This window comes from Lithobates pipiens, unplaced genomic scaffold, assembly GCF_037356315.1.
Source record: "Lithobates pipiens isolate NorthernLeopardFrog02 unplaced genomic scaffold, aLitPip1_a1.2 Scaffold_18, whole genome shotgun sequence".
In the NCBI taxonomy this organism is placed as follows: Eukaryota; Metazoa; Chordata; class Amphibia; order Anura; family Ranidae; genus Lithobates; species Lithobates pipiens.
This window is the reverse complement of record NW_027507758.1, coordinates 362,920,586-362,946,435: the sequence shown is the minus strand read 5'-3', so window position 1 is coordinate 362,946,435 and position 25,850 is coordinate 362,920,586. Positions and strand designations below refer to the sequence as shown.

At 41.6% G+C, this 25,850-nt stretch overlaps 1 protein-coding gene across 1 annotated transcript in view; it reads right to left on the bottom strand.

Annotated features, from left to right (window-relative positions):
• Positions 1-3,156: 3,156 nt before the first annotated feature.
• The window catches only part of LOC143988185 (uncharacterized), a 408,289-nt gene continuing 385,595 nt past the window's right edge, over positions 3,157-25,850 (bottom strand). Inside the window, exon 4 of the mRNA XM_077487562.1 lies at positions 3,157-3,518. Within this exon, the coding sequence (XP_077343688.1) occupies positions 3,297-3,518 (222 nt within the window). The 3' untranslated portion in view covers positions 3,157-3,296. The remainder of the gene's footprint in view (positions 3,519-25,850) is intronic.

The window sequence follows — 25,850 nt, the reverse complement described above, 5'->3', positions numbered from 1 at the left end:
AATAAAGTGTTCATATTGAAGATTAAGGGAGTACAGTCCATTGGACTATTTCTTTGTGCATGTTACAGTAGCATATTGGGCTGGCACACTTTCCATGCTTGTGAGATCATCCTACATTTGCTGGCTTACCTTGAGCAGCAGGGCTTGTGTGAGACGTTCTCAACACCCAAGCTCCTTCTTCTCCCATTAAGTAACAAACAGCACCTCTCACTCTGCAGCGGCTCTCCAGTTGGGGGCTCTCCCTTTAACTCCTCCCCCCCACTTTCTGCTCTTTTCATTTTATACCCCTCCCTCCTGTCCATTCCTCCTGCTCTCAGGTACACATGGGTACAGTAGTTCTTTTCCCAGCCTTGATAGTGACTGCGATCTTTGTTAAAACTATATTTCCCAGCATTCTACAGTTTAACATCAAACCTAACAACAGGCACACCTGCTGCTGCCATCTTGTGAAAGAAAAGGAGCACTGTATAGTTCAGTAATATTGATTCCCGTTACATATGATTGGTTAGTGGAAGTTACTTCATAACCATGCTTTTTTGCATCACAATATTTCATACAGAAGTGTCACTGTTGTGCAGTCTTCAATATTGACAGCTGCAGTTATAGAAGAACTATTAACCAGCAACATCAAGCTGATAGAACTGATTAAAGTTAATGTATTATATTATTTCTTAGCTTTACTTAAACACATAATTGTTTATATCATGGAGTATCTGTGTTACTCTATAGAATGTTAATCTATAGGATGCAGCTTTGTGTTGATATGATCTTCTTTAGTTACTAAATCTAGTGGGATGTTTACTATGACCATGATGGAGGTTGGAGATGTTATAGTTAAGGAAAGTTATTTACACAATTGTGTAGATCCTTAGTAAAAGAATAACTGTGGGTATGAGCTTTGATAGCCATAAAAAGCAAAGTTTTAAAAGACCTTCAGTATAATTATTTTTATCATAGACAAAAAGAGCAAAACTTATTCAATATGTTATACAGCAGGTGAATGTTTTAATTACAGCTTGGTGTGTCAGGGAACATCCAGTCTTTACTTAGAACCCCAGCAATTAGCTGTGGATTAATTACTTACTATTCTGATGGGCACTGGGCAGACAGAAGGCCAAATTATTTATCAAGGTAAATGGCAATGTTGCAGTTTCTAAAAAAATGTGGCTTGCTTTACTCTTAAACGGTCATAAAATAACAATAATAAGAATAGAGGGCATTCAAGTAGAGACATTCCAAAGGCTAGGCAGGCCTTAGGGAGATGAACAGAGAATCTGGAAAACTGGCCAGAATAAGAATGACTATATATAATAGTTTAAGACCACAAAAAATGCAAGGGACCACAGAGACCTTTGTTCCATCAGAAATGTCCTAGTAGGATTCATATTTGCTGCCTAGGGATGTCAAAGCATGCGTGAATGTGAGTCCAGAGAAGTTTTGTAGATGGTAGAGCGGTATACACCTAACCAAAATACACCCAACCAAAATACAGTTATGGTGGGCTAAATGATCAGAGAATTGCCAAATAGTGATAAGTCAACAATTTTTTACAGTTTGATTAACAGGGAGGGCCAGTGTCGATGGCAACATCTGACTGATTTAAAGAAAGAAAATTGAAATATCCATGGCTGTATTTACCATGGGCCCTTGCAGAGGTTGGGGTCTCCTGGTACACAACGTATGGGCAACCAAGTGTTAAAATAGCACCTTAGAATTCATACCAAGCATAACGGTTGTGGAAGAGTTCTTGTATGAAGAGTTCTATATGATTGAGTGAAACACTTGGTGAAATTAGAGGCTCACAATGATAAGGTCAATATGCCTTTTCGCTGTCCTCAAAGGACTGACACCACCAGCTCTCCCATCAACAAGCCATGACACTCACAGTCTCTGGATGGCAGTAACTTTCCTGACAAATGGTATCTACAGATGGAACTATTAGAATTCATTAATTGTTGTACAAACAAAGGTATATTTCTAAGAAGGGTTTTCCCACAGTTTAAAGTTTACAAGTTCTACTGAAGCAGTACAACGTTAAGTGTATCCATTAACAATGTGCTCTTCACATGTGTTTTTGTGTAAAGGTTATGTTATTGCAGCATTTCTAACTTAGAAATGACAGGTTTTGAAAGTAGTTTCTATCAATTTCACTGCTACGTTCATGCAGTTACACATTTTCAGAGGGCTTTTTGAGTAATTTTGTTTTCCCTTCCTAATGACTGAAATGACCTTGTAGATGTATTTAATAAATTGTAGCTTTAAAAAAAAATGCAATGAATGTTTTGGTGGTATATTAGGAAAAAGGTAAGAAAGAGGAAAATGACTGACAGCTGAACTCAAGGAATTCAGACACTTTCTAAAATGTGCTGTCTTCCGGAACTTCTTTTGGGTGACACGCTCCTATTGCGGCAAAATCGCACCACGTTTAGGATGCCATTGAGAAATAATGGCATCGCAAAAGTGTCCCGCATTTTACCATGATTCTGAATCACGCGCAGAATCACTGCAATTTTGCCCACGATTCAAATCACCCAAATGTGAATGGAGCCTTAAATTTGTTGGTGCTTCGACTTATCTCTTTTATGTACAACTAAACTAAAATTTTTTGTGAATACAAGAGTACAGGTAATGTTCTGTGCGCTGATGCTGGACCTTTAGGTCCCAGCTCCTGCAGCTGCAGAGTTGCCTGCAGCCACACCACCTGCCTCTCCTCTCCTTTTGCCCATTTGTGGAGCACTTTATATTATGTGAACCCTTTCACAAAATTCAAAGCCTACTGTGAATGAACAGCAGGCATAAGAAGCAGGCAGAGCAGCTTTTATGCAAGAAAGCAGCAACTCTCCTGTCAGAATGTTGGGAGTATAGTGATACCTATTCCCAGTAAAACTGTCAGATGTAAATAAAAGAGGCAAGGACACTGGGTGGCATACCCCTCTTGGATATAACACTTAGAAAGTATCCCAGCATCTCTGAATTATTCATAAAATAGGTTAATTTCAATAAATTGATGCAAGTTCTCGAGCTAACATTATACTTTTCTGTTTCACTATTTTTATTGAAAGTTTTTCCAAAGAGGACACAAATTGTAGTCAAAGAATGACTTTAAGAATATGGTCCACAACGCAGGTTGAACATATCAAAACATTAGGATCAAGTATAAAAAAGGATCCAAATATTATATCACCAGTTATTACCGACACAAAGGGTTGCCATATAAAGTATAAATTTAACATAAAGAGAAAAGTTCTTGTAAAACAGTCAGCAATCCTACCCAGAAAACCCTGCTAGGAGAAATATTAGAAACAGTACTTCACCACAACCCACAGACTCAACATTATTCTTTTGTATGCATTAATGTAGTGTCCCCCAATAGACGTGTTCATATGAAATGCAGTTTGTAAACTGCAAAAAAAGATATCCTCTCTAACTTTGGACATAGTTTTTAAATTGTTTCTCATACCAATTTTTTTGTCCAGGTGCTGCGTTTGGGTTTTCCTCACTTCTGTCTTTAAACAGTTCTGAAAGTAAAAAAAAAAAATGGTCAGCAAAATGCCACTGCAACACAGCTGAACAGAGTCACTCTACAGAAACTACAACAGAGAACAGCGGAAGGTCAAATAAGCAAGAAGAAGCTATCTATAAACCTATCTATCTATCTATCTATCTATCTATCTATCTATCTATCTATCTATCTATCTATCTATCTATCTATCTATCTATCTATCTATCTATCTATCTATCTATCTATCTATCTATCTATCTATTGATCTATCTATTTATCTAATATAATGTGTCTTTTAATAGTCATGTAAGTATGCTCAGGGGACCATAATTATTCTAGACTTGTAAATATTCTAGGCTCCATTACTGTAATACAGTGCTGCTTCTCATCTGTGTGGCTTAAAATTATACCGAAACATAAGCAAAGTCATAACAGTTGTGATGTCTTCCTGTCTGCACACCACAATGTGAGTAAGTATAGACACGGACCACTCACTTTTTAACATCTGCATCCCTGGTATAAAACATCTGCTTCATAACATATTTTCTTTCTGCAAACGTCTAACCTAATTCCATATGCCACTATCATTTAAAAGGAATTCATGTTAGTTACTTAAGAGCAACTAATGCTGACCAAGTAAATATAATATAAGCCTAAACTAAACTGCTGCAAAATGGGGACCTACTGCAAATGCTACTTGTGTTACTGCACAGGGATCACAAAGTATAAACAGTCTACATCATGATAGACCTATGGGGGATACTACTTTTCTACTGTTAATCACACTTCAGATATTAATATTTTTGAAAGTATTGTTTGACCCTATCTAGCAGGTGCAATTGTTTAAAGCAGCTGCACCAAGAATTTTACAGAATTGGTGTCTCCCATTAAAGCTGATCTCTGGGATAGGCACAACAAACTTCCCATGCTTCCTTTTAGGTCTCCTCAAGATATCTCAGATCCCTTTACTTAAAAAGTAAAGAAAAAAATTATGTCATCATCAACCTTTTTACTTATCTACTAAGGCTCAGTGGGATTATAATCTAATTCACTACGTGTAATTGATGGCCGCCATAATAAACTACACATCCATGATGCATAGCCCCTACCCTGTCCACCTTTAGGAGATCCTGAAAACAAATTCATTCAGGGAAGCCTATACCACACCCTGCTAACAACTTTCCCGGAGCCACCCCCATCAAATCATTCTCTGCAGCTATTACCTTTTTGTACCACAGCCCCCTCCCTTTAGAATGTAAGCTCTACGAGCAGGGCCCTCCTGTACCTTTTGTATTGAACTGTACTGTAATTGTGTTGTCCCCCCTATACATTGTAAAGTGCTGCGTAAACTGTTGGCGCTATATAAATTGTGTATAATATAATAATAATGCATAGGGAAGTTAGATTCACTTCTCTGCATTTACTGGGAGTTATGGAGTCACTACCCTCAATAGCCAGTACAGGGAAACGCGTGGCATGCAATGTTGCCCAGAAGTAATATGCTGGTTGTCAGAAGGCAAATTTAAAAAAGACTGTTGGTTGCACCATCCCGACCTTAGGCACCCAGGAAGACAAGTGACTCACATGCTGCGGTGTCTGGTGCTAATGAATAATGCATATTTATTATTGAATATTTAAAGGATAATGAATAATTACTTCCCCACATGACATGCTAATGAGGAATTTGATGACCCAAAGTGGTAGACTTAATTAGGATTGGACAGAGCTTGCCAGGAATTGGGAAAGACAGTTCCTTCATGATTATAACATTGGCCACTGTTCCCTTGAATGCTGATATAATAACATCAGCAAAATCACTGATTGATTGATATGATTAAATGCTTTCACTATAAAATTGTTCTGAGGATGGTATGATGTTGGTAAAGTCTACGTGATTCCATGTCCTGTATTCAATTCTTGTGAATAAAATTTAGGTCATTACCTACAATTTTAACTTCAGATAGCCCTAGGGACTGTGCCAGTTTTTAGCAGTCTGGTCATGAGTTAAAATTAAAGTCAGATTCTTTATTAGATGTTTAATGCACACCGATATGTCATAGACACATCATTGGTAAACATTTGAGAATCTCGGACAAGGGTTCAGCAGTCCCCACACAGATACTGTATATGTAAAGGTGTGTTTGACTGCAATGCTTTATAGTATATAGCACATTCCCAAAACTGTTTGTATGCATTTGCATGTGCTGTACAAATGAAGGACCTTTTTGATATTGATATCAGTTTTTCCAACTGCTCTCCATCAAAATAATTATTCAGTCAGTGAAAGACCCTACAGGCTTCTGTGATGAGTTGTTTGGTGGGCCATACGTTTCAGGAAATAAAGGGCCATATTCCTTTACTCCAGGTTTTACAAATTTTAGGCATGAGACTTTTTCCTAATTTTATTCAGACCCTCTTCTATTTTTTCAGCATATTCTCTCTCTACAGATGCTTGAACATATTTTTCGGCTCTGAGTCTTATTTCTTCAAATATTTCCATAAACCACCATAAACCATTAGTGGTGCAGTAACCCTGCACTAAAGTTTGGTCTGCTTTCATTAACATGAGTAAAATGTAATCAGCTTCCCATTCTTTATCCATTTGAGCTTGGGGTAATGCCTGTGAATTTGATGACAGTGCATCTGCATTAGCGTGACTTTTGTCAAGTTGGGATTGTATGGCATAGTCAACCTCAGAGAGCCTGACAACACACCACTGCTGTAAAGTCCTTACTGTGTTAAAAAAGCCAGAGGGATATTGTGGTAGGGTAGGTCACAGATGTGAACCATTATAATACCTTATTAAGCCACTGGATGTCCCCATTGCTAGGAGTCAGGGAAAACTCAGGCACTTGTAGGCAGGTGCAGTCTACTTTCTCATCTGCAGGTCAAATGCAGCGGCATTGCAGGGAGAGAAGAAGTCAAGAGGAATATGGTTGTTCTATCATTTTTGAAGTCACTCAAAGCTATCCTACTGGATGTTCCTGCCCCATATGACGTTAGCAGCCATCTTGGGTATGACAGAGCTTATTTAAGTCCCCGGTTCCCAGGCTTGGTGCACATTGTGTGTTGGATAGTGTAGGGACAGGTTACCCCCTTCTGACAAGGGCAGTGTTTAACAGCACAGAGAGGTTCAAGACAAGTAGGGAAAGGATAGGGACACACCATCCTTCTAGAGAGCTTTCCATTTGGGTTTTGCCGGCCAGGCCCCATTCCGCCCCTAACAACAGACACTGACGGCACATCTGAGACTTGCTATAGAATTTCTATTGATTCAGTAAACTGTTAAAACATAGTGCCCCTGCAATAGTGGTGAAAGGTTGGGGACTGGTGCATGAACAGAGGGCTGCCAACTTGTATTTGCCTCAGGGGTTGGGGATTGAGAGTTGAGCAGCCTCGCCTCAAGCATTAGTTAAATAAATATGTTACACTAAAACACAGGTGAGAGTTCCACTGTGTTTCAGAGGAACTCTTAGACCTCATTGAAAATAAAAGAGAATGCTTCTACCAAATACCAGTTTGGGAGTATATAGGGGTCCCCCATGCTTAATACGCTATGGGTAAGGAACATTCTTGCTTGAAGAGATTTGGTGCAGTGTACCAGAACTTTTATTTTGTGACACACAAGTTGGCTAGACCTAACACTTACTGCTCTCCATGCCACTACTGATGGAAGACTGCTTGCTGTAGTGGCTCTAGTCACCTTTTCCTAGACTTAGGAATTACCACTTATTTGCAGGATCTCACACATCTCCACTCCAGCTTTAGGAACAGAGCTTTCTTGGTGACAAGAACGGTGGAGCTGTACAGTGAACAGCTGCTTTGCTTATTATATATTCTTTAAATGGCAGTTTATACAATAATGTCATTTTATTCTTTAAACAACCACACTGTAACAGAGTAGGTGGTAACTCACAAATCAGCTTCATGCCTATTTGTATGGATTTTTCGTACTTTGTTTATCATAACCACACAACAAAAAAATCTCCATACTGATCTTCTGTATGATGTGTAGTGTTATGTTTTAGGGCTTGGTTAAGTGTTATGGTAGGTTAATTGCTTATTATTATTGTTAGGGTGTAGTTTACTTAAGATGTGAAAGAATAAAGTGGGGCTGTCATGGCAAGTAGTACTGTGTTTTTTCCTTCTATTTTCAGTGCCGGAATTCTCATATAAACGCTATCTGAACCAGGCTCTCAATACTGAAACCTAAAAACAAGGATACACCAGGAATAGTCTGCCTCACCGCTCATACATTCAGGCTAACCCTTAGCCTATATAACCTTTTAAATAATATGGCTTGTGAATGTAGGAGCCTAAGTGTCATCATTTATTATACTAATGTTCACCAAATAGAACATTGCAAATCTGAGATAAACTGTAGCCAACCAGCTACTAAATGATTCCATGAGTTTTGATTTGATCAATATCATTAGGCCTGATATTTCAACTTATTGATGAAATGTTTTTATTTGTGATGAATTTGACATTTGTGGCTAGTTAGTTTGATTTCTAAATAGTCAGTTTGCTCAGTAATCAGACCAGTTTATCATATTTTGAGGTACCATCATTTTTGATAATTGTCACAATATCAAAGAAGTAATTCTAAAATAAACAGTAACAATAATTAATTACATAAGATCTGAAAGCTATTGTTGAAAGAATTCTGCTTTTATATCTCCTGTGCTATTGCATTTACAAGAAACAGCTAAACAATAATGCTGTGCTTAAAAATGGATTCCTGACTACAAGTTAACTACAAAACTGAAATACAAATGCAAATTGTATATACTACAGAATAACTTCTAATGCTGTTTAACCAATCTTTGTATTCAAGTACCCTTGCCATACACTACTGCTAGCTCCTTCCTCTGATACCTCTCTGCATCATTGCACTTTTGTACAGTGTTTTCTAATACCGTTTATGATCTGTAATTGGACAATAAAAGAGCAGGATCATACTGATGAGATTATGGCACTGCTCCCTTCCTACCAGCAAGTTTAGTATTGTCACTGCATAATTCAACAAAGCATAATGCTATCTCTTCCTTTCAATGTCTGGATTCTACTGTACTGGGGTCAATATCCAGAAAATTTCAGGTAGTTAAGTATTAGCAAATGTATTGTTTTTTTATTATTAATCTGTAGCTTAATTAAATTGTATATTTGTATCTGCTAGAATACAACTTTAAAGTATATAAGAATAGGAATACAAGGTAATGTGAAAATCTCCAATAGGCAAACCTGTTGTGGGAAAAAAATTGTCTAAGCCCTTGTACACACAGTCGGACATTCGGACAATTTTGTCCGACGGATTTTGTCCAAAACCGGTGTTGCATACACATGGTTGGACAAAGTTGTCAGAAAATCTGATCGTTCTGAACGTGATGACGTTATTTCGTTCAGGCTAGTAGCCAATAGCTTTGGTCTAGGAATTTGATCTGAGCATGCGTGGCCCTATGTCCGATCAGAATTCTCTACACACAATCGGACAAAGTCCGATCGGATTATGTTGTCGGAAAGTTTTATAGCCTAGCTCTAAAACTTTGTCCGTCGGATATTCTGATGGAAACAGTCCGATGGAGCCCACACACAGTCGGATTATCCGACAACACGGTCCGATCGAACATTTTCCGGGAATTCATCATATCGTGGGAGATTTTTTCTAACTTTTTGTTGCATCTTTGGGACAGCATGGGAAGAGAAATATATTAAATGCTAGAAAGACAGAAAAAAGAACCAAACTGACAGGGGTGTTAACCCTCCTCCTCTGTTGATTTCCTATGATCGTCAGTTCCATCTAGTGGCCATAATCTGGTATTTTTCTGACTGAGGTATTTCAAGAAAAATGCATTATGGCCATTAGATGGAGCTGAAAATCATAGAAAATCATTAAGACAAAATATGGACAGAATTCATGACGGCTGAGAAAATGCTTGTAACATTTGTCCAACAATTTTTTTTTTATAATTGGACCCCTAAACATTGACTAAAAAATCTTGTTGAAATGCGGGTTAAAGACACAAGGAACATTTTTCGGTTTGCGGTCTCACAAAGAAGCCCAGATAAAATGCTTAACTAATCTTGAAATTTGCTGAAAATACATTAAGTTGCCTCTCTTCACAATGGCTTTGAATTTGCTTGCCAAGAAATACAGTTTAACCACTTCCCGACCGGCGGACGCCGATGTACGTCGGCAGAATGGCACGGGCAGGCGTATTGGCGTACAGGTACGTCCATTTCTATATGCCGCCCTGCCATCACGTGCACGCCGGCGTGCCCGCGTGCCAGTTGGAACCCTCGTGAGTCCGGTTGCGGGTCCTGCAGACTCGATCGCCGCGGAGATACCCGCGATCATCTCACGGGATGGCTGAATGGGGTGATGCCGTTGTAAACAGCATCTTCCTGTTCTGCCTAGCAACAAGTGACACTGATCTCTGCTCCATGTGATTGGAGCAGAGATCAGTGTTCACTAACACAAAGCCCAGCCCCCCACAGTTAGTAGCACACCCCTAGGAACACTTAACCCCTACACTGCCACCCCCTGGTTAACCCCTTCATTGCCAGTGTAATTTACACAGGAATCAGTGCATTTGTATAGCACTGATTGCTGTATAAATGACAATGGTCCCAAAAATGTGTCAAAAATGTCCGATGTGTCTGCCATAATGTCGCAGTCACAATAAAAATGGAGCCAGAAGACGTCACTCTGACGAAACACATAGGGCGTGGCCACATTACGTGCATCTCCTACACAGCTAACAGCGGCTGGCGGCAACTATAAATAAACTAGCAATCTTTTATCAACCATATGTGAGTAGGTTTTCTTTCTTCAATAAAGCACACTGTTATTACGTACTACACTATGGATGTGTCTCTTTTTCCAATATATATATATATATATATAAACGGGGACATAATATGATTGGAAGAGTGAACATCTCCCAGCGCAAAACCAGCCAATGCCAGACAGCAGCACAGTGGCTTATACTGTGGAGGTCTATCCACCCCAACTGGGGTAAGATTTCTGGTGAGGGCAACCACATTATCAAATCACTGAGAAGCGCACCGGGGGAAGTTTCCTCTATTGAAAAAATCAAACACTCCTGCACTAGTCACCTTTCCCTATCCTTATGTGGGACTTTTTATTAATTATCTTTTAATTTTAATTAATTTAATGTTTTTGATTGTCACATTCATCTGATCGTCACATCTTATTTATATACTGGCACTTTATTATGTGTACAAATATTGATATATATTTTTTATAATTGTTAATTTAAGCACTTTGTATTGGTGCTATTTTATAAAGTTTTATGTATGAATTTGGGGGTTTTAGGCACATAGAGTATATGTGTGTGTATAAGTAGGTATATATATACATATATTATATATATATATATATTTTTTATCGCATCATGATTTTTCACTGAAACAATTTTTTCCTAAGTTATTAATATACGCACAATTTTTATATCACGTGAAGGTTATTCTTTTTATATAGAGTTGCACACACCTAAGGATCCAATTTTAATTTTGGGTTGTGCACGGTGTTCTATCACGACACAGATAATTTAGGTATAGCACCAAAATCTACTCCCTTTTATTCTTAGTTACATCATCCTCCCCTCAATTTTGGGAGGAGGTATTAAGTAGAGGCAGTTCTTACCAATCCCCCTGTTCCGGGTCTATTCCATAGCACAACTTTACTTGTTTTTTTCAGTTTTCAGATGTCAGCTCACTTTTGGATCTACCTGGGGCAACTTTTGTCCTCAGCACATGGCAGTAGGCTTGTTGCAGGTTAATATTCAGATAGGAGTAGTAATGTGCACACTTCAGTCTCCTCACAGAAAATATAAAGTCTCTTGGTATTTAGCCTGTGAAAAACACAGCTCTCTATCTCTTTATACCAAGCTCGTATTGGGAATTGTAGGGCAATTGTCTATTAACTACCATAGTAAAGTTTATTTCCCAAAATATATCTCCCACGATTCAAGGCTACCAGCCATCAAGTCTCCTAAGCTCCTTCTGCTTGTCAGTTCTCCCTGGTTGATTGTTTAACCTCAAGTTGGGTATATGCAATTGTTTACAACTACTTTAAACATATAAATGACATAGGAAAATCAAGGATGCTCCCAAATCACATGGTAACTAACTTTATTTCCTGGTGCCTAATGGCAGCATACCTGCGATAAGCTCCGCCCCCCCAGAGTCCTCCCCTTACATACCTTACAAAAATGTCAATCATACCCCCTAGCATTCTCCTTTTTTTCCTCATACCAGATGGAGAGTGTCTGTACGTGAGCTTACCTCTGCTTTGGGCAGCTTCCGTCTGGGTTCAAGCCTCTCCCAGATGCAGTCCCCTGTCTTGGGTTGCTAACAGCGCTTAAAAGAGGGGAGCCCCTTCTGAGGGTCTTTTGGGGCAGCAGCCGCTTCCTAATTTGGAGCAACAGAACTGCGTGCAGGCCAAGCTGAGTTCCGTGGGGCAGGTAGGGGCTCACTTTGAGCCTTTTTCTTTCTTCATTCCTTTCATACTGTTTCTATTTTGTTTCTGTACTGTTTAGTGCAGACTTCCCTGGTGGTGTCTGGGCGAGCTCTAGGATGGCAGGTTTTATGCTCTCCTTTGGCCCGTATGGGCGGAAGGAGAAGCTTGGCCGTTCTGCGCATGCGCGGGCATTTGAAGCGGTCGGTGCCATTTTAGTTAGATTTTGTTTTTTTTCACCCTTCAGCAGCGGGGGGCAGAGCTGAGAAAGGGGGGTGGGAGGATTCTCCCCACCCTTCTCCTATTAAAGTGCTATGGGCTCAGTAGGAGGCAGGCTGTGTCGGTGGCAGGTCCTGCCTCGTGAGTGCTCCTATGCCTTTGCTGAAGATCGGCCTAGTAAGTAAAAAAAAAATAGTAGGGGAAAGAGGGGAGGAGGAACTTAAGTATAGTATTTGTTGTAAGTAGACTAATGTGCATTTTACCTAGGTCCCTTGTTCTTGGGTATTCTTATACACAATGGGGTATTTTTTATTTTTTATAAAAAAAAAAGGGGGGGATAAAATTATAGATGTAAAGGATAATTATTTTAGTTTATTCAGGCTGTTTAAAAAAAAAATATATATTATAATATTGAAGAGAGTCTTCATCGGGTCCCTATGTGCTTTCTGTAGTATCCAGTCCAGTCACCTTTCTACCCTTGCCTGCCCTTACAAATATGAGTCAGCTGCCGCTAGATCAAGACCCTTCTTCTTAGGTAAGGGCACGACCTTAAGTATTTTTTCTCTCTTTTTTTTCTTCCCTTCCAGACTAAAAGAGTGCCTTGCGCTGTTACTCTCATTTCAGCCCTATACACCAGAGCATGTCTAATCAGACGTCTGCTCATCACAGCGGATGCGCACACCCAAGTTCAGCGCACAGCCGCTCAACTAGCTCTCACCATCATTCTAAGGAAAGATCAATGTCCAAAAGGCATCGTTCAGCTAGCCCTCCCAGACAGGGAAAAAGGGAATGTAGGGCATGCAGTGCACCCCCTATGACAGATAAACTGATCTGTAAAAATTATTTTCGGATAGCGAAAAGGCCAAGGTGGAGCAAGTTACAGATTTGATAAAAATAGTGGTTAAAGACTTGTTAGCTGAGTTAATTCAATCAACTCCCTCTCTGCAGCACACTCTTAGTCGTCAGGTGCATGCTTCAAAATGAACTACCTCGGGACAGTCAACCACGTGCCCTGCAGGCCCCTCTTCAACCCCGCCTCCCCTATCAGCAGGGGACAGAGCCGACTTGGAGGATTTCATGGATGAATCTGAACCCTCTGGCTTTAATTTTTCATTAGTGCAACCATTTGTCTCGGCGGTTAAGCAAGCTATTGGTTGGGAGGAGGCAGAAGAACCACCCAAAAAGGCAAAGTCTTTTTTTCGGGTTCCTAAAAAAGAAATAGATTTTTTTTCCCTTTTTAGAAGAATTAAAGGAGCTAATAGAAGGAGAATGACGGACAAACGCTTCTCTCTAAATAGACTCCAAAAGTTGTAACCTCTGGCTGAGTCAGACGCAGCCTTCCTGGGCACTCCTCCGGTAGTCGATGCGGCAGTGGTGCATTTAGCCAAAAACATCACCCTACCTATGGAGGATTTGGCCTCCTTTAAAGACCCTCTGGATAGGCATATAGATGCAGACTTAAAGAAGGCCTACCAGTTAGCTGGAGGAGCGTGCAGGCCGGCTGTAGCTTTAGCCTCCGTTTCTAATGCCGTGAAAGTCTGGACTGAAAACACTGAATTAGCCATTCGGGAGGATGTCCCAAAAGACTACATTATAAAGGCTTTATAGGAGCTCAAACTGGCAGCGGATTTCATTGGAGAAGCCGCAATAGATTCCATGAGATATTCAGCCAGAGCAATGTTACACACAATTATGGCCAAGCAAGCGCTGTGGCTGAAACCATGGGCAGCCGACGCGGCATCGAAACAAAACTGGTGCAAAATCCCCTTTGACGGGAAGGCTCTCTTTGGAGAAAGACTGGAAAAGGCGATCTCAAGAGTGACTGGAGGAAAATTGGGATTAATTCCCCAGGATAGAAGGGTGAGGCGCTCTCTGGTGGTATCGACTAAATTCCAATCGTCCAGAAACAGGAACTTCACCAACTTCCGACAAAATAGAGAGCCCAAAAAGAATTGGAGGAGCACTCAAGCCACTGAAGGCAAACAAACAGAGAAGCCTCTCCAATACCCAGGAGGGGATGAAATCCTTTTGACCAGAGGCCACTTCCACCAGTAGGAGCCAGGTTGAAGGAGTTTGCGGAAGTATGGGCGAATCGCTGCAAGGACCCGTGGATGGTTTCGACAGTCCATTTTGGCCATTTTTGGATGTTCCAAGATCTTCCTCCACAAGACTCGTTCATTCTAACAAAAAGGCCAGCTTCACCTCAGAAAGCGGAAGCTCTGCAAAAGTACCTTCACTTTCTACTAGTACAGCAAGCAGTTATACCGGTCCCTCCCTCCAAAAGATTCACGGGATTCTATTCTCCTCTCTTTATTATCCCCAAAAAGAGTGGAGAATGGAGACCAGTTGTGGATTTGAAGAGGTTAATTTGCTTTATACATCTGGACTCTTTCAAGATGGAATCCTTACAGACGATCATCCAGATGGTCCAACCAGGAGACTGGATGATCTCGATAGACTTACAAGATGCTTTTTTCCATGTTCCTAATTTACTGGCTTTCCAAAGATTTTTGAGAGTGGCAATAGGTCCAACACATCTCCAGTTTCAGTGCCTTCTTTTTGGCCTATGCACATCGCCAAGGATATTCTCAAAAATGCTAATCACAGTTCTGGCACCACCCAGAGAAAGGGGACTTCGAGTCTTTCACTTTTTGGAGGACATTCTACTTATAGCGTCCAGTCCAGCCCAACTATTGGCTCACAAGGAGATTCTTCTGATGACCCTGAGAGAGTTTGGGTCGTTAATAAATACAGAGAAGAGCTTCCTAACCCCAACTCAGGTAATGGTTTACCTTGGGGCCCTATTCAACACCAAGACCGGTACAGTGCGCCTCCCTCCCCAGAAGGTGACGGTGATTGCTCAGAAGATGGGCCATGTAAGAACACTCTCTCACCTGTCAGCATCAAATTGCTTGAGTCTAATTGGGACCATGACAGCTTGCATTACGATATTACCCTGGGCTCATTGGCATCTGAGGACTTTTCAATGGGGCTTTTTGACGCAGTGGAGGAGGAAGTCACTATGTCAAAGAATAACGATCTCGGATTCCATGAGGCGGGGTCTCCTCTGGTGGTCAAAAGAGAACCTCATTTCAAAGTCTTGACTCATGCAATGGCCTTCCTGGACCATTCTTACCACCGACGCAAGTTCAAAAGGGTGGGGAGCACACTGCGATCACCTGGCAGTACAAGGGAGATGGGATGTCCCCACGGAGGGGGTGGTTTCCAATGTCTTGGAACTATGAGCAGTCTATTTAGCTCTGGTGAATCTGAAGGAACATCTATGGCATAAACAAGTTCTAGTGTGTCTGGACAACAGAGCAGCAGTGTCGTATATACAACGTCAGGGGGGAACGCACAGCATAACTTTATTAAGAGAAGTAGAGCCCATTATGTTATGGGCAGAGAGGAATCTGTTGGATTTAAAGGCAATTTACCTTCCGGGCCCTTTGAATCAGCAGGCGGATCACCTATCCCGTTGTTTTCAAGACAGCAATAAATGGTCACTGCACCCATTGGTGTTCAGTTGGATCATGAATCTGCAGAAGCCTCCAGAAATAGATCTGTTTGCTTCACCAACTAATGCAAAATTACCAAGATTTCTATCCCACCTACTTCATCCCCGCGCAGAAGCAGTAGATGCCCTCTCAAGCCCATGGCATTGCGAGACAGCATATGCATTTCCCCCCAGACACTTGTTTGCAAAGTTTTTGATCAGATTGTTGAGGGAAATAATCAGAGTGGTGGCTATTCTTCCTTACTGGCCGAGGAGGCCATGGTTCCCTTGGGCAATGAACCTCAGCATATGCCCTCCTTTCAAGATTCCAGTGTTCCCACAGCTCCTCTCATAGGGGAGATTGGTACACCCAGCTCCACACAAGCTGAACCTACATGTTTGGATCTTGAATGGGAGAAATTCCAGTCTTTAGGATGTTCGGCAAATGTGATTTCTACTCTTCTAAAAGCTAGGAAACTCTCCACAAACTTAATTTATTCTAAAATATGGAATAAATTCAAGATATTTGCAGAGGGCAAGCAGTCGAATCCCACCAGGCCGTCCACCACAGTGATCTTGGAATTTTTCAGACCGTCTTAGACTTTGGACTCTAAGTTCACTAAAAGTCCAAGTGGCAGCGATTTCGGCAAGCACCCAGATAAGATGGGCAGAAGATGCACTCATCACGCAGTTTTTCAAAGCAGTCAAGAAAATCCGTCCACGAGTAAAATGTGCTTTCCCGGCCCAGGATCTGCCTTTTGTACTGGACTGTCTAATGGCTCAGCCTTTTATCCCGTTGGAATCCGCTTCACTATGGAACCTGACGCTCAAAACAGTTTTTCTAGTTGCAATAACTTCAGGGAGGAGAGCCTTGGAATTGCAGGCTCTAGGAGCAGAAAAGGAACACATAGCTTTCTTCCCAGGTAGCCCCTCTCTCAGAGGCCTGGGCACTGCCTACTTTCACGGATCCACTTTCAGGTACACTACAAGAGTATTAGCACACTACTTGCAGGTCACAAGCCCCTTCAGAGCATCAAATAGACTATTCATAATACCTTGGGGCAAGAATAAAGGGAAAGAAGCCACATCAAGGACGATCGATTCAAAGAGTGTATAGGGCGAGAGGGTTGGATCCTCCGGCGGTTAGAGCCCATTCAGCGAAAGAAATCTCTTCCTCGTGGGCAGCAATGGCAAGTGTATTGTTGGAAACTATTTGCAAATCAGCCACATGGATGTCTCCTAATATGTTCATGCGTCATTACAGAATTGACCCAGGAGCACTCACTTCAGTAGAGTTTGGGAGAAGGGTGATTGAGTCAGCACTGGCATTTCCTTAAAAAAAAGTCTTTTGAAGCAGTACCCACCCTGGTGTTAGCTATTTATTATATCACAGGTATGCTGCCATGGAGACACCAGGAAAACTGAAAATTTTTCATACTTACCGTAATTTTCCTTTCTTGGTGCCTATCCATGGCAGCATACATGCCTTCCCTTGGGATTCAATATAATTGGAGAATGCTAGGGGGGTATGGTTGACATTTTTTATAAGGTATTAACTATCCTGAGGGGGAGACTCCGGGGGCGGAGATTATCACAGGCATGCTGCCATGGATAGGCACCAGGAAAGGAAAATGATGGTACGTATGAAACAATTTACAATTTTTAAGCCTCTATTTAACAAGTACCGTATTGAAAAACACCATCTATATTTGAGCATCAAGTGAAGAGGTTCAAAGGAGTTTACAGATCCTGAAATTTGTCTACCCTGCCATAATTCTGGCCTGCCATAATTCTGGTGGGGACAGATACATAAAAGCACAACCAGCCACAGAAATGACTGCAAAGTGTTCCTACCAGTAGTTTTGTTTTTTTGTTTTTAGCCCAGGTAATGAGAATGTTTTTATTCATTTTGTGCCCATAGTAGCTGTCTAGACTCTGATGTCTGCATTTTTACTGATTGTACTGCTTTAGTTGAATTAAAGTCATTAAGCATTTCAGTAAATTTACAAGGCCCCAGTGCAATGCAGAAAATCGTGGCTGTAGAAATCTACCTTCCTCCCACATCATGGTGCTTTCTTAATTCAAATGGCCTAAATCTTTATCTGCTCCAGCCTGAGTCAGCTATATATAGTTTTTAGTCATGAATGTTTTTTTCCTGTAGAAAGGTCAAACCATGCATATGGTGAAAAACACTGTTCATTAAACGGAGGAAATGTATTTTATTTGTTTTTCAGTTTACAAAACTCTGCTTAAATGAATTTGTTATTTAGGCTTGCAGAAGGTTTAAAGCTGAAGTTAGATGCTCTTAATTTTGCCTTCCCTGGTAATTTCCTCCCACCTCATCAAAATGCTAATGACATATAAAAAAAACAACCTTTCTACTTTCATTACATACAGTATCTCACAAAGTGAGTACCCCCTTCCCATTTTTGTAAATATTTTATTATATCTTTTCATGTGACAACACTGAACAAATGACACGTTTCTACAATGTAAAGTAGTGTGGTTTAACAGGACAGGTTCCACTCAGAACAGGCTTTGCCATGGTCGACCAAAGAAGTTGAGTGCACATGCTCAGCATCATATCCAGGGGTTATCTTTGGGAAATAGATGTATGGGTGCTGCCAGCATTGCTGCAGAGGTTGAAGGGGTGGGGCATTAGCCTGTCCATGCTCAGACCATACGCCGCACGCTGCATCAAATTGGTCTGCATGGTTGTTATCCCAGATGGAAGCCTCTTCTAAAGATGATGCACAAAAAAGCCTGCAAACAGTTTGCTGAAGACAAGCAGACTAAGGACATAGATTACTGGAACCATGTACTGTGGTCTGATGAGACCAAGATAAACTTATTTAGTTCAGATGGTTTCAAGCTGGGGAGCTACAGTTCAGTACAGTTAAGGGAACAGTGACATACTGAAGCCGAGCATGATCTCCTCCCTAGGAGACTGGGCCTCAGGACAGTATTCCAACATGATAATGACCCCAAACCCAACTCCAAGACAACCACTGCCTTGCTAAAGAAGCTGTGGGCAAAGGTGATGGACTGGCCAAGCATGTCCCCCGACCTAAACCCTGTTGAGCATCTGTGGGGCATCTTCAAATGGAAGGTGGAGGAGCGCAAGGTTTCTAAAGTCCACCAACACCGTAATGTTGTCATGGAGGAGTAGAAGAGGACTCCAGTGCCAAAGAGGGTTAAGGCAGTGCTGGAAAAATAATGGTGGCCACACAAAATATTGACACTTTGGGCCCAATTTGGACATTGTCACTTAAGGGTATGCTCCCCTTTGGTGCTAGCGGATTAGACATTAATGGCTGTGTGTTGAGTTATTTTGAGGGGACAACAAATTTATACTCTTATACAAGCTGTACACTCACTACTTTACATTGTAACAAAGTGTAATTTCTTCAGTATTGTCACATGAAAAGATATCAAATATTTACAAAAATGTGAGCGGTGTACTCACCTTTGTGAGACACTGTATGTAGCTCTACCCCCACAGAAGCCATGTAGTAATTTTGGTTCTCTGTTCTGCACCTCAACTTCAAGAACAAATGCTTTTCTGACACAAATATCAAAATGCCTTGATTGGTGGATGTCAGTCTGGAAGAGTGGGTGTTTCTAGGCAGGCTGTATTTGCATGCAGACTACCCTAGGTAACGTCCACGGTGATGCTGAATCTCCATGATTGAAACTGGCCTGAACTGAAATCCATTGAATGAAAGGAATATGCCGAGAGGCAATTTGATTTTGACTGGATCAACTTTACCTATAAATGTCAGTACCCAGTTATATTATGTACAGTAAAGTGGATGTAAACCTCATTCGTGAAATCTGACCCGAGCATTATCTGTAGTGTTAACCTATCTTTCTCCAAAGCCCTAAGTCCCATGTCTTTCTGCTGCTCCATTCCTCTGTTATCAGCATGATAATGTCTGACAAGTTCTCCAACACAGGAGATAAAAGCAGCTGAAAATTTGAGTTGGGTTGGGAACTTAGAGATAGTAAGCAGAGAGCTTGTCTAGTCACAGCCCAGCTCTGCATGTTTCTTTGTTCCTCTGCCTATGTGGAGGGGGGTGTGTTCCTTTCCTCTAACAAGCTCACACACAGTGTTAGCCCAGACTCCCCATCCACTACTGAAACAGGAAGAAACATTTCTAACATGATATAAAGAGTGCAGAATGCCGAAGACAGCAGATATACATGTAAAACCTATGCAGGGAGATTTGTTTAATCTCTGTGTATCATCTGAGACTGTACACTTCACTGGGTATATGAGAGGGTTTACATCCACTTTAAGGAAAGAATCCAGGCCTTTTTAAAAGCAATCTACTGAGTTGGCCAGAACCCCTTCTGGGAAGAATCTATTCCACATTTTCACAGCTCTTACTGTGAGGAAACCTTTTGGTATTTGGAGATGAAATATTTTTTCCTCTAGACATAAAGTGCCCCCTTGTCCTCTACTCCGTGATGACCTTAAAGTGAATAACTCAACACCAAGTTCACTATATGGACCACGTATGTATGATAATATCCTCCTATAATCTCATATTCGAGAGAGAGAGTAAATTCAGTTCTTGTAATCTTTCCTCATAGCTGAGTTCCTCTATGCCTCTTATCAGTTTAGTTGCCCTTCTCTGCACTTTCTTCAGTTCCCCAATATCCTTTTTGTGAACTTGTGCCCAAAACTGAACTGCATTTTCCAGATGAGGTCTTACTAATGTGGTCTTACTCTCTCTCTCTGGAGTCCATACCTCTCTTCACTTGCCGACCAGCCACAGCTCTCCTGCGCAAACTGGCATACCCGTACGTCAGTCCATGCATTTTAAACTGCGGTCTTGAGTCCCACGGACTCGATGTCTGCCAGAAACTGTGGTCGCAGTACACAGAGGCAGAATGGGAATCTGCCTATATAAGTTAGGCGGATCCCCATTCTGCCAGGGGTCATCATGGAGATCTGCTGTTCCCAGTGATCGGGAACAGCGATTTCTGTGGTGTTCCAGTAAGCCCATCCCCATACAGTTATAATATGCCCAGGGAACATACTTAACACCTGTATCGCCCCTTAGTGTTAACCCCTTCTATGCTAGTGTCATTGTCATTGTTATATGTTGATCAGTGCATTTTTATAGCACTGATCAATGTGATAATGTTACTGGTCCCCGAAAAGTGTCATTCATTTGTCATTCATTCATTTGTCCACCGCAATGTTCCAGTCCTGCTAAAAATTACAGATCACCACCATTACCAGTTTAAACTTAGAAAAAAAAATAATAATCTATTACCTATTTTGTAGACACTATAACTTTTGTGCAAACCAATCAATATACTCTTAATGGGATTTTTTTACCAAAAATATGTATCAGAATACATACTGTCCTAATCTGATGAATATATTTTTTTATTTTTTTTTTGGATCTGTATTATAGCAGAAAGTAAAAAATATTGTTTTTGTTTTCAAAATTGTCTTTGTTTGTTTTTTTTGTTTTTTTGCGCAAAAAAGAAAAACCGCAGAGGTGATCAAATACCACCAAAAGAAAGTTCTATTTGTGGGAAAAAAGGACATCAATTTTGTTTGGGTAGAATGTTGCACGACTGTGCAATTATCAGTTAAAGCGACGCAGTGCCATCTTGCAACAAACGGCCTGGTCATCAAGGGGCTAAAACCTTCCGGGGGTGAAGTGGTTAATACAAGAAAGGGCTTTACTTGCTTTGGAAATCACAGCTTAACATGCATTGCATTTATCAACATTAAACCTAATTTGCCACCCAGTTGCCTAATTAGACATTGAGGTCAGCTTGTAAGTTGAACACATCCTGTAAGGACGTCATTCAACTGCATAGTTTTTTTACTTTATACTTTTAATCCCAGACTCTATATTTGTAAAGATATTAAAAAGTAAGGGTCCCAACACTGAACCTTGGGGTACACCACTGATAACCTTAAACCATTCAGAGTAAGAATCATTAACAACTATTTTCTGAATTTGGTATTTTTGCTAGTTTTCTATCCATTTACAAAGTGACCTTTCCATGCCTGTAGACTTTACCTTACACATTGGCCATGTGTGGGGAACTGTGTCAAATGCTTTTGCAAAATCCAAGTATACCACGTCCACAGCTACACCTCTGCCCAGGGTTTTACTTACCTCCTAATAAAAGCAAATCAGGTTTGTTTGACAACTTCTGTCTTTCATGAATCAATGCTGTCTGTTGCTTAAAATATTTTTTTCCATCAAGAACTCATCTATGTGATCTTTTATTAAACTCCCCAGTATCTTCCCAAATATAGAACATAGGGGGTTATTTACCAAAGGCAAATCCACTTTGCATTGCATGTGCGCTTGAAAGTGCAGTCGCTCTGAGTGAACTCTCTGCCTCGCGGGGGGGCGGAGCTATGACGTAGGAGACAGGCGTCCGCCCGGGCCTCCTGAGGGCCTTGCTCTGTCTCCCCCTCCTCCATGCACCTCCGCACACCCGTGGCTGGGCTGCGTGCCATTTGAGTGGCTCGTTGTGTGGCTCAGCGATGCTGCACTGATCCAGGCTGATCTTCCCGGCCAACGTGGCTGCGACGTACGATAGCGGGCTTCCCACCCCAGCCTTAGCATACGTCAGCGGCGTGGCTGCCTTGGAAAACAGCGGCAGATTACTTCCGGACGCTGCTACATGCCAAGACGAGACCCGGGTTGTATCCCCCTATCAGAAGCGAAGATCCCTGCCTGAGCATACCGGATCACAGTGAGAAGCTTGTCGTCTTAGTGAGCCATGAAAGCGGTAAGACAAGCAGTCTGACGGGGGCGCAGGGGGGTTCTTGGCTGATTGGAAGGGGACATGGACAGTACGCTAGATAAGGGGATATACCCCTAAGTAAACTGGACCCCAACCCACCTCTTCTTTTTCCTAAATGAGCAAACTGATTTGAATGAAGCTTTCCTAAGGACAGTGTCTCACTTGAAAATGCTGTTAGAACTGGTGCTGCATTTTATGCTATCAGAGGAGAAGAAAAGGGAATAAAGGAAAAGAAACAGAGAAGGAAAAAGGAACTGATATCTGAAGTTTGCTCCACCTGTCCCCCCTCCCCCTGGCTATAAGGAACAGTCTCATATACACACATATATCTAAATAAAAACGGCAGGAGGAAATCTGCCATGCTTTTAATAGCAGGCGCTGGAGGAACCTATATACTGTTGTAAGAGCCCAGGCTGCTGCCAGCTAGACTCGGGCTCCTCTGATATCTGGAGGCTACTGGGGAACATCTTTAACGGCCTAAAGAGCGTTCATAACTGACATATCTTACAGATATTACTAATTAACATTTGACCAACATAGAAAGGTGGCTGTAAGACAACAGATAACATTTTCTCATTAATTGCACTTTTTAATTAATATGATATGTGGCTATCTGGAAGTGAATAACGTTTGAGGAATCAAGACAGAGGACTTATTTGTTATAGAATAATAACTTCCCTCTCTCCCCTACCTCCCCCCCCCCCCCCCTTTTTTTTTTTTTTTTTTTTTTGGGACATTTGTGTTAATGAAATTTAATTGGTCGGTATTGACTCCCTCTAATTAATTGTAATAACATTGTGGTTGTCGCTTCAGGGGTAGGCGGTCTTATGAAGGGGGGTGTTTTAAAGATTTATAGCGATTTCTGAGTAGAGGGAAGGGAGATCAGTTCGGTCAGGGTGAGAGGGAAAGCAGGTAAAACAAATAAACCATTAACCCCTGCTGCAAGCCCAGTTGGAATTCAAAAGTATATGGCCGCGAACACCAGTATAAGGGTAGAAGAAGAGGGTGGTAGCCCCAGGATAGAGAAACCACTCCGCTCAGGACCAAGTAGACAGAAGGGGGAAGAGAGTAGGGGGCAAAAAACCTTGCTACCAAGTCAACTGAGGCAAAAAAAAAAAATGGTGTAAATTTACAAAATAGTGATATAAGCCAGAATGAACTTCAAGGAAAGGGGGGGTTAGCACATCTGGAGGTAGGAGAGGGGAGCCTGGATACACAAGGGGAAACCTCCCAGCCCCCACAAATTAGGGAGATGCTCTCGGAGATGTTCACGAGAATGGAGGTCTCTCTAAGGGAAGATATCGCAACTATAAGGGGGGACATAGGCTTGGTCTTGGGGAGAGTGGAGGAGATAGAAAACAGAGTAGAGGCCCACGAGCATAGAATAGATGGAATCCTAGAGCAAGTAACAGCTCTTCGTAGGGGAAATAGAACAATTAGATATAAATTAGAAGACCAGGAGAATAGAAGCAGAAAGAAGAACCTACGAATAAAAGGCCTCCCTGAGTCACATAGCAGATCTGCCCTTGGAGAGATAGCCCAACAGATTTTCAACCCCTTATTAGATAGGGAAGTTACAATCCCACTGAAGATAGATAGAATACACAGGATGACACGATCTTTTGGAGTTAGATCAGAAGCTCCACGAGATGTCATAGTGAGATTTCATCATGTAGCAGAAAAGATGCAGGTAATGAGAAAAGTTAGAACACAGCCAGGGGTGATCTAAGGGGACGTAGAACTGCAGATTTACTCCGATTTATCGGGAGAAACACTGGGTAGAAGGAGACGATTGAAACCGCTAACGGAACTATTGAGAGCAGCCGATATCCCATATCAATGGGGATTTCCGGCATGCCTCATAGGGAAGAAAGAGGGACGATCTGCGGTTCTACGTTTCCCGGAAGATCTTAAAGAATTTTGTGAGCAGTTAGGAATACAACCTGCCCCACAGATAGAATGGGATAGTGAAGATGAGCTAGGGGATGGGAGAAGCATGACTCAAAGGGGTATGAGGCAGAAAGGGTCGAGCTCTTGGAGATGAAAGAATCCAATTATTTGAAGCAGAGATGATTTAGAAGGATGTTCCGGGAGGTGGGGGGTGTGGGGGGGGGAGGAGGGAGGCTCGGGGGAGGTTTGGACGGACATGGGGGTGAGCCCCAGGGATACCATGGGGGAGAGGAGACCACAAATAATGGCCTACCAGACCCATAGGCTTAACAGGAAAGGGGGAGTCCTACCCAGTCTTACGAGACGTTCTGTTATAGGACAAGGGGGGGAGGGGGGAGGGAGAGGGGCTTGTTTTTTCGGTGTTTTTTTTTGGGCTCTCACTCGGTCCTCCCATAGGGTTAGCAAGGATAGTTACCATTGGGTTCACTAGACGCTCCAAAAAGGGAGGGAGAATGGTCATTGGAAGAGAGATATGGTGATAGTTAATGTTATTACCTATAATGTAAGGGGCTTAAATACAAAAAGGAAAAGATACAGGATAAATGACGAGTTGCAACATATGGAAGCAAACATAGTATGTCTCCAAGAGACGCATATTACATGCACTTCTAGGATTAGACTGAATTTGGGTAATTTCCCGGTATGGATTTATGGGGATTCCCCATCCTCATACTCTAGAGGGGTTGCTATAGGCTTTAGTAAAACAACGAGGTTCAACTTAGAGGAGCGACTAGTGGACCCGGAGGGACGATACCTGTGCTTAAAAGGAATGTTGTTTAACCTTAAATGTACAATTGTTAATATCTATGCCCCAAATGAGAACGCTGGTATATTTTTGAAGAAAGTATTGAACAAAATAGAAGATTTTAAAGAGGGGAAATTAATCCTTGCTGGGATCTTAATTGGAGTATGAACCCTAAAATGGATACCACAGCAGGAGGTCTCAGGACATCTGAATACAAGCAGAGAATGTTTTTAAGGGCTTTAGCCTTATTCCAGCTACAGGATACCTGGAGAGTACTGCATCCAAAGGATAGGGATTATACATGCTTCTCCTCGGTCCATGGTTCCTTCTCTCGCATAGATTACATCTTTTTGGAACACTCATTTTTGATGGCACTTAAGAAGGCGGAAATAAAAATAAGAACAGTGTCTGATCACGCGCCAGTTAGGATCCAGTTGGAGATAGGGGAGGACCATGGACCAAGGATGAATTGGAGATTGAATGAATCACTGTTACAGGATAAGGACTCTGTAAGTGGGATTGAGAGGGAGCTGGAACAATTTTTTAGATTAAATGACACACCGGGAATCTCCAGCCCTATATTATGGGAAACGCACAAAGCAGTTATAAGAGGAGTATTAATAGGGATTGGAGCTGGGAAAAAGCGTGAGAGAGAGAGGAGGAAAAC